This window comes from Zeus faber, assembly GCF_960531495.2.
Source record: "Zeus faber genome assembly, chromosome: 8".
Lineage (NCBI taxonomy): Eukaryota > Metazoa > Chordata > Actinopteri > Zeiformes > Zeidae > Zeus > Zeus faber.
The window spans coordinates 7,557,100-7,572,818 of NC_137195.1; the positions used below are offsets into that span (position 1 = coordinate 7,557,100).

The following is a 15,719-nucleotide window of genomic DNA, read 5'->3' on the forward strand; positions in this document are numbered from 1 at the left end:
TATTATATAATTAAAGAACCGGGAATCGCGATTGTGGCGCCGCCCCTTGCGGCCGCCTCGTGTCGATTATGCACATTTTAGTATTTTTAGTGTTTATTGTGCGTAATCACCAGGTGTCGTGACATTTCACTGCATATATATGTATGTGACAAATAACCTCTTGAACTTGAACTTCCTGGTGTCTTTGTTTCTAATCAGGCCTCGGCGTCTCTGAGCTTTGCAAGCTCTGCGGTCATTAAAATCCTTCACAGTCATTTCAGCAGACATGGTCAAGCAGTATAAGACAGAGCGCAGTCTCACAAGCCAACCACAGTGTGTTTTATTGGGTGCTTCAGTAATACAAGTGCACAACAAACCACTCTGCAATTGCAGAGGTGGCGGGTAGCCAGTAAATATACAAGTCCTGCCTCTTTCACAGGCAGACCTATACTTTTGTGGTCTGCCTCAAAAGCCTTTGAAAAAATACATACAGTACAAACAAAACCAGAGGGAGTTTAAAAGCACTACGTTTCCATTGATGCAAATCTTGCTCCCGTTTCATGCAGATAACATGTTAATGACAGAAATACAAAATAACAAAACAAAACAATAAATCAAAAAACGAAAAAACAAAAACAAAAAAAACGCACCAGAGAAAAAAACGATTTAAAAGCATATATTCTGCATGTTTGTTCCAGGTGCCACTAAGAAAACGAGATTACATACTGTATAGCTGAAGGACAATGTGTATGGTAGTTATATCTTTTTTTTTTTTTTTTTCCCCTCAATACAATACTTCCAACATTCTGATATTGGAAAATAAAAATCCCAATCTACTCTTTGTATAAAAAAGAAGCTTTCAAGTCAACAAGGAACAAAAAGACGGTTCTTTACACAGAAAAAGGTAGATAAAAGGTTGAGGAGGAGGAGGAGGGAAGAGGAAGGATATCTATACCGTTGCACTCAGTGAGCGTGCCTCGATGGATTGCGGGGGAGAGAGAGAGAGAGGGAGAGAGAGAGAGAGAGAGAGAGAGGGAGAGAGAGAGGGAGGGAGGGAGGGATAGAGAGAGAGGTAGAGAGAGGTACAGTGAGGAGGGGCTTATAGGCGGTGAGGGATGGGGTGAGTTTCATGCCCCGGGAGCCTATGTGGCGTATCTCTTTGTCCACTGCTTGGCTATTCTGTCATGTTCCGTTCTGTTGGTCAGGTATTGTGTGGCGATGCTTCCAACCAGGGGGTCAGCTGGAGGGAGGGAGGGGGAGAGAGAGGGGGGGGTGGAGAGAGAGAAAGAGGCGTAAAGACCAGTTCAGTGACACAACAGGGCAGGGTCACAATTCATTTTCAACCATCACCCTCGGAACGGTGTCCATGTTATATTAGGGAGGTCCCAATCACATCATTTCAGTTGATTAAATGTTGCAATTGCGATCAATCATTCAATTGTTTTTTATTTAATTGTTCATTCAACACCTCCATTAAATATTAGTGGCATGAAATGAAACTCGAATAATTAAAAAAAAAAAAGCATATTGCAGAAGAGACATTTATTGTAGTGCAGCCCGTTCCGAACAGTCGAGTCGGTTCCGAACAGGCGCTGCACGAGTACTTACATGCAGGTTATTTGTTCTTTTATTTGAGTAAAAGCTGAAGCGCGTCTTGCGCCGCTGACTTCCATTCAATGCATCCTTTTCCCCCGCCCCATGAAATCCAAAAACACACCAGTCGGCGATCCGTAAAGTTCCCAGCAGCTGCGGTTGTCGTACCTGGGTTGCAGTCTGTGAGCAGGGAGCAGATGGACAGCAGCACCTTGGAGATGGTGAGGGCGGGGCTCCAGTTGTCCTTCAGGATGTCCAGGCAGATCACCCCCTGGCTGTTGATGTTGCAGTGGTAGATCCTGGTACGAAAAGTCACCTGGAGAGGCACAAAGACACAGAAACATGTCACCAGCCGAGTAAAATAATATGGCCACGGTCTCCATTAATGGCATTTTAAAAAAAAAACCCCAAAACATTTTGAATTATAATTTAGTAATTAATATCGGCATCTTTGTGATTTCATACCAATCATTCAAACTGTGCATAGAATCAGACCTTGTATCTTTTTATATATTTGACTATTCCCGTTTAGTACTTTTTGCATTATTTTTCATTTATTTGTTTACTTTTTATTCTGTTTTGTTGAATTATTATTTCTGACTCTTTAGTTTTTTTTTAATTTTTTTTATTAATACTAATCATCCGTAGAGAATCGCACCCATCTTCACCATGACAAATTGCTCATACCTCTCCATATGTAAGTTTGGGGGTTATGAATAAACTCATTCTGATTCTGATTCTGTAGTAAACAAAGTAAATACACAGTTGTAGAAATGCAGCAGCCATGCATCAGCTGTTGGTTTCCAGATTTTCATCATTTTATAATTGAGTGATAATGATCCCATATAATTATAATCCATATTTCAATATATGAAAAGTGGTTTATAATGGCCCGAATCTGGTTGCTTTCAGCAACCGGGCAACTGCTACCATCTCGCCCTGAAATGACTCACCAACAGTGGAGTTATCCAATCACTACTTTCATTATTATTGAGTTATTGGTATTGAGGTACTGAGTTAATTAATAATAATAAAAGTTGATAAGTATACTTTCATAAAAAACATTCTGTTATCGATTTATAAAACATTTAGTCAGTGTCTAGATCTTATTCTAGGACCCCCTTTATTCATACAATATAATATTCTCTAGTCCTGCTTCAGCAGCCACAACCGAACGGGGAATGAACAATTCTAACTCAAGAGAGAAAATGAGCCAGGACCGTTTGTCCCCATCATTACATTTTAGGTGTCAATTAACTGCTATACATATTATCATTATTGTTCGCTTTTTCCTCCATTTTATGCAACTGTCATGGTATAAGCTTATAATTGCTCTGTGCCTGAAGGTGTAAGAGATACTTTGGAAGACAAATTTTTACAGCGATCCAGCGACAGGCGGAGGCTTTTAGAGCATCAGAAATGTTGACTCCAACATGGCAAATTTAATTTCGACCAAAAAATAAATACATGGGACAGATAAAATCATCGTGACTTTTAAGGGCTAATATTTTTAAAACCAAATTCACATTTTAGCCGCTGCAGATTGTACACAATTGTAGAATCGAACGACTTTAATTTGCGACGGCTCTCGGTGCCATGACCTGACCTGCCGAGCTCAACGAGCACAACAACCATCTGGGAATGGAACCCGAGTGATTTTTCTTTCGTCTTCAGAGATGTGCTTATCGCAGCCTGTTGTGACTCGCACGCTTCACTATGAAAAAAAAACAACAAAAAAAAAACTTGCTTGTGGTAAAAAGCTAAATCATATACTACATTACAAAACTCCATTCAGTCGGTAACGCGTTCATTAATATTAATGCTGCAGCTCATGGGAGCCTCAGAGATCTGACAGTCACCGCTGCTCACCGTTATCAACATGACCTTTCAAGATTTAAAAAACCTTTTCAAGTGACAAGTGCCCCAAACCACCGTGAGAGTTATTTGAGAATTGCTTAGAGCAGTTCAAGACTTATCCTCTGAGACCAATAATTCTAGAGAAATAACGACTGAAAATAATTTTGCTGAGGAACGATCGGGATCCCTCAGGTTGATGATCCGAAAGTGAAATTTGAATATTTATCAAATACATTTTGATTGGTACTATTCGATTGCCTTTTAAGGTATTAATGTAAAGCACGTTGAGAGTCATTGTGTATGAAAGGTGCAGGTTTATTTAAGGTCATTACGGGTCCTGACCTTTTTGTAAAGATAAAGGCGTTCTGTTTGCATCCAACCCGGTGCCTTTTGCGGCATTCCAGCCAGTCATAACACACAAACTGTAGGAGTCGAAAAGAGTCAAAAACATATTCCCTGTTTGTGACCTCACACATGGAGTTTGCTTGGTACCCCGGAGCAACTGGTCGGAATCGTGTCCATTTTATTTTAGTCCCAAACGTTTAAAAAGCTGATGAAATCTCTGAGGGTCATGCAGTGCTGAGAGCGCTTGAATGGAAGTGATTTCCTTCCACAGAGACACCGCGAGGCAGGGCTCTGTGGACTACAGGAAGAAGACAGACACCTTCACATTTTGAAGATCAAGTAATCTAACATGCAACAAGTTTACATCCTGTAGGACTGCCCCGGAACAGAACAACCCCTGCAGCTGTGGACATGGTTGAGGTGTCGTTAGAACCGGGACATGGCAGACATCTCGCGGTTCAAGTTTCATCCAAAGCGATCCACGGGGCAGAAATTCGTGAAAAAAAACGACAAAAATTTGACCGGATGTAGCTTAATGTTCGTGCGCCACCGACATGCCAATGTTGGAAAAGCTCTTTAGGAGTGTGCAGGTTGTGGCTCCGAATGTACATTATCGTCTGGGCGGTGCGTGGTGTAGAGTCGAACCCCCTGTCAGATGCGTTGCGTTCCTCCTCCCTTTGCCCGATTCGCCGAAGTCGCACGCTACAAAATCGGCGAGTCCATGACGAGCGTCATATTCTCTCAGCGAATCGGAAAAAATTGTATCCTGAAAATTGTCACGGAAGGACGTCAACCGTTTTCCGGTTGCATGGAATCGTAACCCATCGGAAAACTTGGGACACCATAAAACATTAATCCACAGAAAGTCGTCACCAGGTCGAGTCGAGTCCACCCGACTCTCCCAACCGGGAAATTGTAATTACTCACAGAAAGACAACTACGCCTTCCGTATTTCATGGAACTGTAACCCATCGGAAAAAATGTAATCCACAGAAAGGCATGACCACCAAAACAACGTTTCTAGGTCATTGTTGCCCCATACGGCATCAACCGGTCAGACTTGCGTAACTACGTCATTATTGCCCCACACGAGACCAACTGTCCGTCACTGTGGCTGCAGCTCTATTTCCACAGACAACACAGCCGAGTTATAACAATGACAAGGCTTGGTTTAGAGGCTAAAATAGACTGTTGTTTCAGAGAAACTTCACGTAGATGCAGCTTGCTACAGCTAAACGTAGCAGGCTTAAAATGAAAAGAGAGAAGGCGTTAAATAGTGAGAAGTGCTTCTATAATAAATCTAATACCAATTTCATGTTAATGTCCAATAAATTTGTCTGTATTACATTACAGGCAATTAATGTGTTTAACTGAGTGCTACAATTGTAGATTGATAGCAGAATAAGGCCAATAAAGTAGAAATTGAGAGTAATGTGGATTTATTGTGTTTGGTATGTAAAATAATTACAAAGATTATGTTTATTCTTTTCAGATGCAGAAACATAGCTGGAAGTCTTCAATAAATATAAAGAAACAATTGTTCCAGCCCTAGAGGTCGGTCACACGGAAAAAAACAACAACTCGAAAAAACCTATGAAAAACAGATTAAAAAAAAATAAAATAAAAATAAAAATACATAGACTGTACATTGAAATTATATCTGTGAAAAAGTTAATGTAGATGAGAAGCCTTTTAATATAAGTGTTGTTTCCCCACACGTATGGGTAGTTACAGGCTCATTTCATCAGGATGATTCACAGTTTGGAGACTCCAGAAACAAGCGGCGTGCAGCTGTCAGTTTAACAGCGGTATTTAAAAGAAAGATCCAGAATGTTTGCACATGGACACAAAACGACTTAGACGATGTTTTGATTAAAGGAAATAATCCTTATCGGGACATAAAAAAGTCTGGTGGAATAAAGGATAATTATGCATGTTTATTAACTATTACCGTAGTCTGCCATTTTAGGTAATACACAACGTTACATGTGGTGTGATGTTCATAAATACTGTGACACTTTGATTGGTTGTTTTGTCCAGAGGTTTTGGACAACTGTTCAAATAAAACAATGATCTGACCCGTCAAGTTTTCACCTTTTCTCCCAATTTCCCAATGCACTTTATGTTACAAATAATAGAAGGTTTTACTTACGTATGTTCGGCTGATCTATCATTTACAACTGAATAATTGGAAATTTCGTAACTCGTGACAATACAAATAGATGTGTTTTAAAGAACCTCGAGAACTTGCAATAGCTTTAATGTACAAATGACTGACCTTTTGTTGGAGTGTTCACCAACTATGTCACCATGTCACGATACACGGGGAAAAGACGACTATTATGCCCGGACAAGTAACAATTTGTGAGACACGACAAATTCGGGTCAGGATCAAGTTCATTCGTGAATTTGTGTATTGCTGCCTGCAGATATATTTATTATTATTATTATTATTATTATAATAATTATTATCATTACTTTTTTTTAGGATGGAGTTTTGTCTCTAAACGCTAAATACAGCATTGCCATGGTGTGAAGGCTGTAGCAGCACCATTCTAATCCTATTGCCTAATCAAAGAACCCCCTCCTCCCTCTCCATTCACTGATCCATTGTCGCCGCTGTGTGTAAACCACTCTTTATGTTGGAAGCTACACATTAGCTCCACCGCATCAGTGTAATTGTTGCATTCCAGAGACATTTGGATTTTAACAGCAGGCAGCGTTTTGTGCCGAGTGTAGACCATTCATTTGGTTTGAGACAGAAATATCACATCCCATTTGCACGCACGCACGCACCCGCACACCCACACCCACACACACACACGCACTTCCCAAAAGCACGATAAGAGAAGCGAAGAACGACTGTCTACGACACACAGATGATAAATAATGTGCATTCAAAAACACTCTTATCTTGTAAAAACTGTTACACGGGGCACATATAATCTCATTCATCGAGGCGCCGCTTCACAATCATAATTGCGTAGACGCACAGTTATGGAGCCCAGCACGACCTCATTTGGCCGCCCAACATCTCCGCGGGAGCGTCTGGAGCTTGAGTGCTCCGCTCAAGGCAACTCTCAAGCTATATGTCAGAGGAAGGAAACAGAAATGATGAAAGATGTGACATTTACTCGATCGGTGTTTTTATCAACCGCCGTGCGGGAGCTCGCCAGGTGCGCCCCATCTCATTCCACTCGAAAAAGAAAAAAAAAAGAAGGAAAAGAATGAATGGAATTGAGCTTTTGTGTTGCAAGGTCAAAATTGCGAGTCTGCACTAACTTATCAGTTCCAGACGGCATACCAGCTTCAGTGGAAAGAGTTCTTCAGAGCGCGGGCTGTTCGTAATGAGGAAAAGTTCCACTCAAAGATTGGGTTCTCGACGAGTCACTCGGTAAAAGGAGTCGTTCCGATTTCTCTTCCTTCACTTGATACGGTTGGTTTAACGCGTGGTGAGGGGCGGGGGGGGAGGACGTCCGCCATTTCGGTGGAATGCAAACAGTAAATCAGTCACATTCAATGAGGCCATTTTTAGCCTCAGTTTAGTCCCGAGAAATTATTTTAAGTTTGTGAGGCGGAGATTCACTCTTTTGACAGTGACTCCCAAGTCATTTAAAGTACTTGTTGCTATGAACAAATTGCCCAGGGGTCTTGCATCTGAGCCATGCAACTATAAGTAGGCCATAATAATAAGCACAGCTATACATGTTTCTGAGGTTTTTAGTGAATAACAGGATGGTGGTGTGTCATGCAGTGGAAGAAAAAAGGTTGGGTAACCCTGCACTAGGTCATTCTGTAATGTCTAAAATAGTGTTAAGGTTTTTATAAAGTATAAGGTTTGGCTAAATAGGCTCAACAAACTAACACCATCTATTAGACAAAGTGACGTTGTGTTTGTATTTAACACATAACCTTCAACTTTCTTCAGGCAAACCTGAATTACTTCTATCCGTTTGACTGTGTAACTGAAAGTGGCTATGAGATTCTCAGATTTCCACTGTAACTTTTGTAAAAAAAAAAAAAAAAAAATGAATAAAAAAATACTAAAATCCAACTACATTGTGAAACAATGTGACCCTGAGATCTGAATGAGTCTCAGCGAGTCAACAATCTGGGATGTTAAAACACAGAGGGGATTAGTTAGAGCCGTTACAGGCCTTTGTGTGTGGAATTTGTGCAATGAGTGTAAATTTATTGGGTTAATATGATCCTCATTTTAATCACAGTATGTTATTATTATATGCTGCCTTCCATTGGGGGGTAGTTCAGTCGTCATTCATGTGTCCATATCCATAATGTCAAGCAGCAAATATATAATCATGGATGGATAATCATTTTACGAATTCTGCGATATGTATCCTTACATTATTGGGATGTGTTTTCAAGTTATTATTTATTTATTATTATAAGAGATTATTTGTCACATACATACACAGACGGTCGTACATATATGCAGTGAAATGTCATGATTGTGCATGTTGACGCACTGAATGGTGGTGTGATGGCAAATTAAGTTTATCTTACGGGAATTAATGTATTGGTATGTACTGTGCATATTGGGTTTAATGCACTGAAATTTTAATTTATAAATAACACCTACATCAGACCTATGCAGGAACGTTGTGACATCCATCAATAGCAATGCAAAACAACCTTTTTTAATTCATCAGCACACTATATATTTTCAATCAGCATCTGCTTGGTTGTGTCTACACCATGCCTATATTTTGAAAAAAACAAGACAACCCCCCCCCAAAAAAAAACCCGATGTGAATTTCCCCATACATCTCGTACATGCAGCGTTTTATGCTATATTATTCCTGCACTCTGTGTGGTAAAATGGATTACCATGTGGTCGATGGAAAGACATGCGGGACAGTTTGTGGAAGCTGCGCCGGGCCACCCCTCCACTTTAAACTGATATATCAGCACCGGCAACAGCAAAGCCGGCATGGCTGATCGCTCCACTGAGGCCCATTAAGCAGGTCTGTCAACAGCTCTGTGTGTACACTCGCACACAATCCAGTTCCTTCTACTATTTTGAGAACAATGTCGCCGTCGTTGGATAATTCAAAACTTTGTTTTGAATAGACCCAAGTTCCACAAGGCTGATCTTTTTTCTTCCGTTTTTATTGTTGCTGTTTTTTTGTGAGCTCCATGGAGCCAAGTGGTATTTTATTGTTATTGTGGTAGAGATGCAAAATCTCTGTATTCTCTTGATACGATATTATTTGGCTTTTTAAACAATCTGAAAAGGCAGTTTAGTCAGTTGCCTGTCTGCGCTCACGATGGAGACAAGTAGGAAAATGAAAGCTTTTGTATGCGCCTTTGAGAGTTTGGAGATCAAGCTTCAGTTTATGTTGCGTTTTTTGCTTAATTTTCTGTGTGAAAGCTGATAATGAGCAATTAGTGTCCACGTAAAATAACTGTTTTCAGAAGGTATATATTTATACCACATAAACATGAACTGATCAACAGTATTAACGTCGTCCCTCTATAATGTGAGATGCCTCATAATCACTGACCCATGATTGAGGGATTTGATTCATTATGAAATTGATCATTCATTTGGAGACTACACAGCATGCTCCCATAAAGATATCAATTGATATTTGTATTAAAAATAATACAAATCCAGAAAAAAAGAAAAAAAATAGACTTATTCAACCAAGATCTATACAAACCCTCTGTGCATTTTCCTATAATGGTTCTCTAACCAACAGAGGGCAGCAGGGTGTAACAGGAAAATGCCGCAAAATGAAAATAATTGGCACCATTTTACATAAAACACTCTCTCTGCATTACCAACGAAGCACCAAATGTAAATTATCTGTAACAAATGTATTTATTTACTCAAACACAAACCGCAGACCAGAGCAGACCAGAGCAGACCAGAGCGCTGCAGTTTCCAACGGCGACCCGAGGCGTCACACAAACACACTCCTCGACGAGACAAACAACCAATAAACAAACAAGCCAACAAACGGCAGCGACAGCGGCGCACTGGTCCCGACGCAGCCCGACGCTGATACCTGACACCGCTGTGCACCACGCTCCAATCGCCAACATCTGGCCCGCTTGACCTCGACCTTCCAGAGGAAACTCATAATGAGCCCCGGCATTCCCCAAATCACACAAGGCTGGATGTTATAAATAATCTCCCCCGCCATCGCTGCAAACGGTGCTCTGGTGGCCCCGATTCCATCTCCACTCTCCAACGACCGCCGGCTCCACCTCCACCACCTCTTCCTCCAAATAAATGCATAAACCTCCACATGGGAGCCGCGTCGCGCCCAGCGGGCCCGGTTTCTCCGCGGTAGCGTCCAGATCTTTAAAAGCGAGAGGTGGTGTTGGCGTGTGAATCCCCACCAGAAAGAAAAGAAAATAATAATCCCCCAAAAATTCCGAAGCCCTGGGTGCGTGAGCAGCACCAAGCGTGTCTCTCGTGAGGGGCGTGTGTGGCGGCTCCGAGCTGCAGGGAGAGAGGGGCGGAGGGTAGGAGGTGGCTGTAGTGGGGCGAGGGGGTGGGTTGGCTGCAGATCATAGTGTGCGTGGGCTGGGGCGGGGGCACTCTCTCTGGATGCAGAGAGCCAGGGCAGAGCTTTTGGATTTGTTTGCGCCCGTTGTCAAACACGACGCCGGTAGTTACACAGCGCCGAGAGCGACAAACAGGGCAGTCGAGAGAGAGAGAGAGAGAGAGAGAGAGAGAGAGAGAGAGAGAGAGAGAGAGAGAGAGAGAGAATAAAAGAGGAGTTGAAAGGGTAATTGAGTGCTATGTGTTACAAAGAGAGGGAGAATTAGCCCTGACATATTGTGTTTGCTCAGAAATGACATCCGCCCATTCAACAGTCCTAACATATATATACACTTGTATACACAGTATATACAGTATATATATATACACACATACACACACATATATATATACACACACATATATATGTATGTATGTATGTAAATATATATATATATATTATATATATAAGTATTTTGTAGTGTCTTAAATTAAGTTTTCAGCCATTGCGCTGTTGTGTAACATTAACACATTTAAATGTAAATTGGTAATAAAATTAAATCATTCGAGCTGCATTTAAACAAATGTGAACACTATTCATCAAATTACTTTGGGTAATATTGCCAGTGTCCGCATCATGCTCTGAAAAGTAATTGTTTATCTATGCTAAGTGAATACTACATGTTTTACGACAGACACAAGTTTCCAGTTTTGTGGTAGCGTTTTGGGTAAAGCCCCAGCGTCTCGCGGCGGCGGCGTTTACTCAGTACCTTGGGGGGTTTGAAGGGGTAGTCGGGTGTGAAGGCGATGTCCAAGAAGAACACCCCGCCCTCGTACACGGAGCCCGGCGGTCCCAGGATGGTGGACCGCCACTCGTAGATGTTGTCCCCTTTAGGCCCGGCACTGGAAAGAGAATTGAAACAGAAGACGTGTTAATATGTTAATCAGCATGGCGCGTGTGAATCGACGGCACACTGTTAGGAGCGCCGGGGGGAGCGGGAACCCGACGTTTGAGCTTCTGACAAGTTAATGAGGTCGATTTTTGCAAAATGCTCGTGATCCAGAGGTGAGGAGGATATAATTCGGGGTGGGGTTATTTACCGTGACATTTAACTTTTCCACCAAACAGCTAAGTCCATTTCAAATAAATAAATAAATAAATAATAAACAAACAAATAAATATATATATATATTTGGTAATCCACTTTTGAGAATTCCGCTGCTGGGACTCTTCAGACACCCAGACAACAAAGCATCTAGCATCAAATGCTTTCTACAAAGCATCAAAATATTGAGAAACATTTATAAAAAATACACGACAATATGTTTACCTTGGGCTGGACCATACATACTGTATATCATGTGGCTTTTAAAACAATAGCATAGTCAAGATACTTGACCATTTTCTTAATGTTCAAATAAAATAAATCAAGCGATCGCATATCTCAGCAGTGTCAAAGGACCGACACAAACAATAAAATGGAAATATAGACTTGGGTAAACCAATGGCATATTTATTTGAAAATCCAAATATACCGTAAAACATGCCGTTATTTGTGAAAAATAATAAAACACCGTGATGTGAGGTTTTGGCCATATTGCTCGGGCGAGACATTTACTGTGGCAAAAACAACCACTACACAACTGTCAATTCAGGGAGCGATCACAGAAAATACTTTTTCTTCCCCCCAAACGGGTGGTTATGTTGAATGGGGACTGAAGGTCACATCTGTTGTATAGGTCTGGTAATTAATGCCATTTCCATATTAAGGCCTCCCTCCCCCACGGCTGTTTGCGGTAAGACCCTGGACTGGCCCAGAGCCAAGGGAAGACCGGGACAATGAACAATCACTCAGATTTCACATAATTACCGGCCTTGATCTTTAACACCGACCTAAACCTGCTCGTGCTCACAAGCGGTTGGTTGTACAAGGCCAGGTTTTTTTGGCACCGTGATTATGAAGAACCGCCGTTATTTAGGCACCAACCAATAATCGCACACAGACATAAACTATTTTTATACCTACAGGCAGCAGAATGTTAAAGGCGTCTGCGTCAAAACAAAGGATCACTCTCTACTCATTATCCCCTTTCCCACATGGAATCCGCTACATTTCTGGATAAAAAATATCCAGCAATGGCAGCAGGTAGTCATTCCCACATTGGCCTCCTTTATGGAAAAGTTCCGTATGGAGTCTGTTCCCACATTTGATGAGTGTTACGGATACATTACGTAATGCTCAGCCGAGAGTTGTCAGATAACGCATGAGACCAGGCAACATGATGGGTTTCGTATTTTAGACCAGCGCTTCGCTCCCCGTCCGGATGGTCTCGGTTCCCTCCGCTGACAGAGCCCCCCCCCTCACCGGACGCAATAACCCTAAACCCAATGTTATTAAATCGGTGTGATCATTTTCAAACTGACCTACACTCTCTGCCACGTTCTCCACCCGCTCTACCTCTCACTGTCCGTTCCCTCCCTCCGCCCCCCCCCCCCCCCCCCAACTGTAAAACACATGTCCTAGGGTCCGAGTGGCATTTTTAAGAAGAAAAATAATAACATTTAAGAATATAAAGGACCTGTCTCCGTAGAGACCGGACGTGTTTCAGTGTCTTGTCTCTGCAGCCGAGCGGCAAGGTTCCGATTGGACTCGCCATTTCGTTTTCTTCTTTTCCCTTTACTGAAAACAAATCATTTTCAAAATATTTGTACGAAAGAAATACTGGTTAAAACCCACTATTTGTGCTTTATTTGGACTCGGCTCCACCCCGTCTTTGCGGCAACGTTACTGCTTACATTCCCACACACCTCCATTCACAACTGTACCGGAATTTTCCCGGAAATTATACAAAGTCGTTTTTTACGGAATTTACGGGACTTTTCAGAAAAATCGACACCGGCTCCTCTTTCCACATAACGCCAATACAGAACATTGCCAGTAGATTAATGGCTTTTAGTGCAAGTGGGAAAGGAGCTTTAGTCATTACCCATTAGATGTTTCCTTCCTCCTTCAGTATCAATACACATAAATTTCCACTAATCTGCTTTGCCTCTCTGTTACACTGCCCCTCTTCTAAGCCTTGTTTAATTAACAAATTATGACCACTCCCCCTCCAAGGAATTACTTAAGGCTGCTTTATTTGAAACCACAAACATTGACCTCAAATGAAACCCAAAGGATTTTCTTTGTTTAGATTAAAAATATAGAAGTGAATCACGTACTGATGCATCGTAAGGCGTCAGACGTTGGCCACTTGTTTCAGCTGCGAAGCCGATAAGTGTTGAGACGGGGGCTTCGAAGGACAGCCCCATTCAGCTGACACGTCTTAACTACATCAGTCTCCCTTTTCCTGGATAAAAACGAAAAAAAAATGAACAAAAAAAAAACCAACAACCCCGCGGCACTGAAAGTTATCTCGCATTTATTCTGTGTGCTAAACACACCTCAAGGTAATTCCTCAAGGTAACGCTCTCTACTTTTGTGTGGCACGGTGGCGCAGTGCACTGCTGCCTCACAGCAAGAAGGTCCCCGGACTGCTCCTGGCCGTGCCCCCGGAGGAAGGACAAGCCAAGGATGGGTTAAATGCAGAGGCCTCATTTCACCTGCCACCATCCAAAGCGTGTGTGTGTGTGTGTGTGTGTGTGTGTGTGTGTGTGTGTGTGTGTGTGTGTGTGTGCGTGCATGTGTTGTAGTGTGGTGTGCTGTGTGACAATTAAAGATTCTTCTTCTTCTTCTCATTTCCCTGTGCTATTCAAAATCCTCCATTGACAGCGAGGTGAAAAGCGAGAGTAGTTTATTTTCAAGGCGCTCGCAGACGGAAAGAAGCAGACGCTTGCCTCCCCCCTTTAAAGGCCGGCGAGTTTGTGGCATCGGACGGAAAATTAAAAGATGAGCCAGCATAGCTGAAGTCCCCCCGCGCCGCAGTCACACTCTTGTGGAGGATTTGACAACCGACGCAAGTGCTGCAGGGGTAAGGGATAAGTCAATAGCTGAATGAGCATGCCACCACTGGCTGTTGCTTGGAGACCCCCGCCCCCCACCAGCTCGAGGATCCATGTGGTTCTTTGTGGCGGCTGGTGGAGAGCCAGCTTATTTAGCATCTGACAGTCTCTCGCTCGGCCATTAGTGTGGGAGAGGTAGGCGCAAGAGGCCGCTGCGAGAGGCTCAAATAGAGAACAGGGGTGACCAGAAGAGGCTTCACAGATCAATGGCAATGGCGAGTCTTTGCTCGAGGACCCGTTCAGTGGGCGGGAAAAATTAAGCCACCGAAATGGCTCATAATTCCATGACCTACAACAGCCCTGCGGAGAACAATGTCCTGCATCTGACATTCGATTAACAGCAATTGGGTATCCATGATGTTTTATAATTCACTAACTTGTGTGTGTGTGTCTCTGCACACACACACACACACACACACCCACACCCACACCCACACACACACACACACACACACACACACACACTTACTTCTGCTCGCCGAGCTCTTCCCTCTTTATGGATCGGTGCTGAAAAGTCCTCCCCTCTGGTGCCTTAAAAAGTCTGGACCATTAAATCTAAAATGTCAAACCGCTAAAGAGCTTGGATGAACAAACCCCTAACAATCCGACACCCACACTTGAAACTGCGAAGCCTCAATTAGCGTGACGGTGTTACTCTCCCAAAAGCAGGCTCCTCTACATCTCCATCCGGGGGAGGGGGGGGGGCGACCACTATTCCTATTAACGCAGACAAATCGGCTCTGGGTGAAAGCATCATTCAACAGTGCTGTAACGAGCGCTGTTACATCCTTCAAGAATCCCCTTCCCTGCTATTGTGAGCAACGCTACATCTGCGGTGCACTGCGGCCCAGTGCCTTGATTCACTGGGTATTTGGGTCATTTGTTTTTAAGGGTCTGGGATACATTAGTGTGCGGGTAACCGTGGGAATCTTGCCACTGCCACATCCTTCGAGATTACACTCATGCGGGAAAACTGCTTAGACAGCTGCGGTGGCGTCTTGGTTCGGCCCCAATGAAAGAAAAAAAATAAAGATTCACAGACTTACTACACTTTACTTATCGGACGCTGACATGACATTAGTCTTCAAACGACCGAGCTCCACCATTTGCTTTCAGCGGTTCCTCCTTTCCTCCACCATGTTGTTTTAAATAGAATCAGTGGCCAGAGTTGCAATGACACGGACAATAAAATCTGTGTCAATGTCAAAGTCGAGCGGCCGCTACGATCGGACATTAATCGTTAATCAGTGTCATCGGTAGCCGTACGGGTTCAGGTAATTGCATTTCCTATTGATCTTATCAGGACGAGGCTGCGCTTGGGCAAACAAAGCCCCCGTCTGTGTACAGAGTGGACGGATCAGACACCTTAAAAAAGCGAGGGAAGCCACGGAGACCAGATGACATCCGAGGTGCCTTTAGATTAAGAAC

The 15,719-nt window shown here is 42.8% G+C and overlaps 1 protein-coding gene across 1 annotated transcript in view; it reads right to left on the bottom strand.

The window, feature by feature from the left end:
• Positions 1-296: 296 nt before the first annotated feature.
• ube2e2 (ubiquitin-conjugating enzyme E2E 2) overlaps positions 297-15,719 on the bottom strand; it is a 30,642-nt gene continuing 15,219 nt past the window's right edge. Inside the window, exons 4-6 of the mRNA XM_080005425.1 lie at positions 11,059-11,191; positions 1,741-1,888; positions 297-1,219 (exon numbers count right to left, since the gene is read on the bottom strand). Of these exons, the coding sequence (XP_079861551.1) occupies positions 1,122-1,219; positions 1,741-1,888; positions 11,059-11,191 (379 nt within the window). The 3' untranslated portion in view covers positions 297-1,121. The remainder of the gene's footprint in view (positions 1,220-1,740; positions 1,889-11,058; positions 11,192-15,719) is intronic.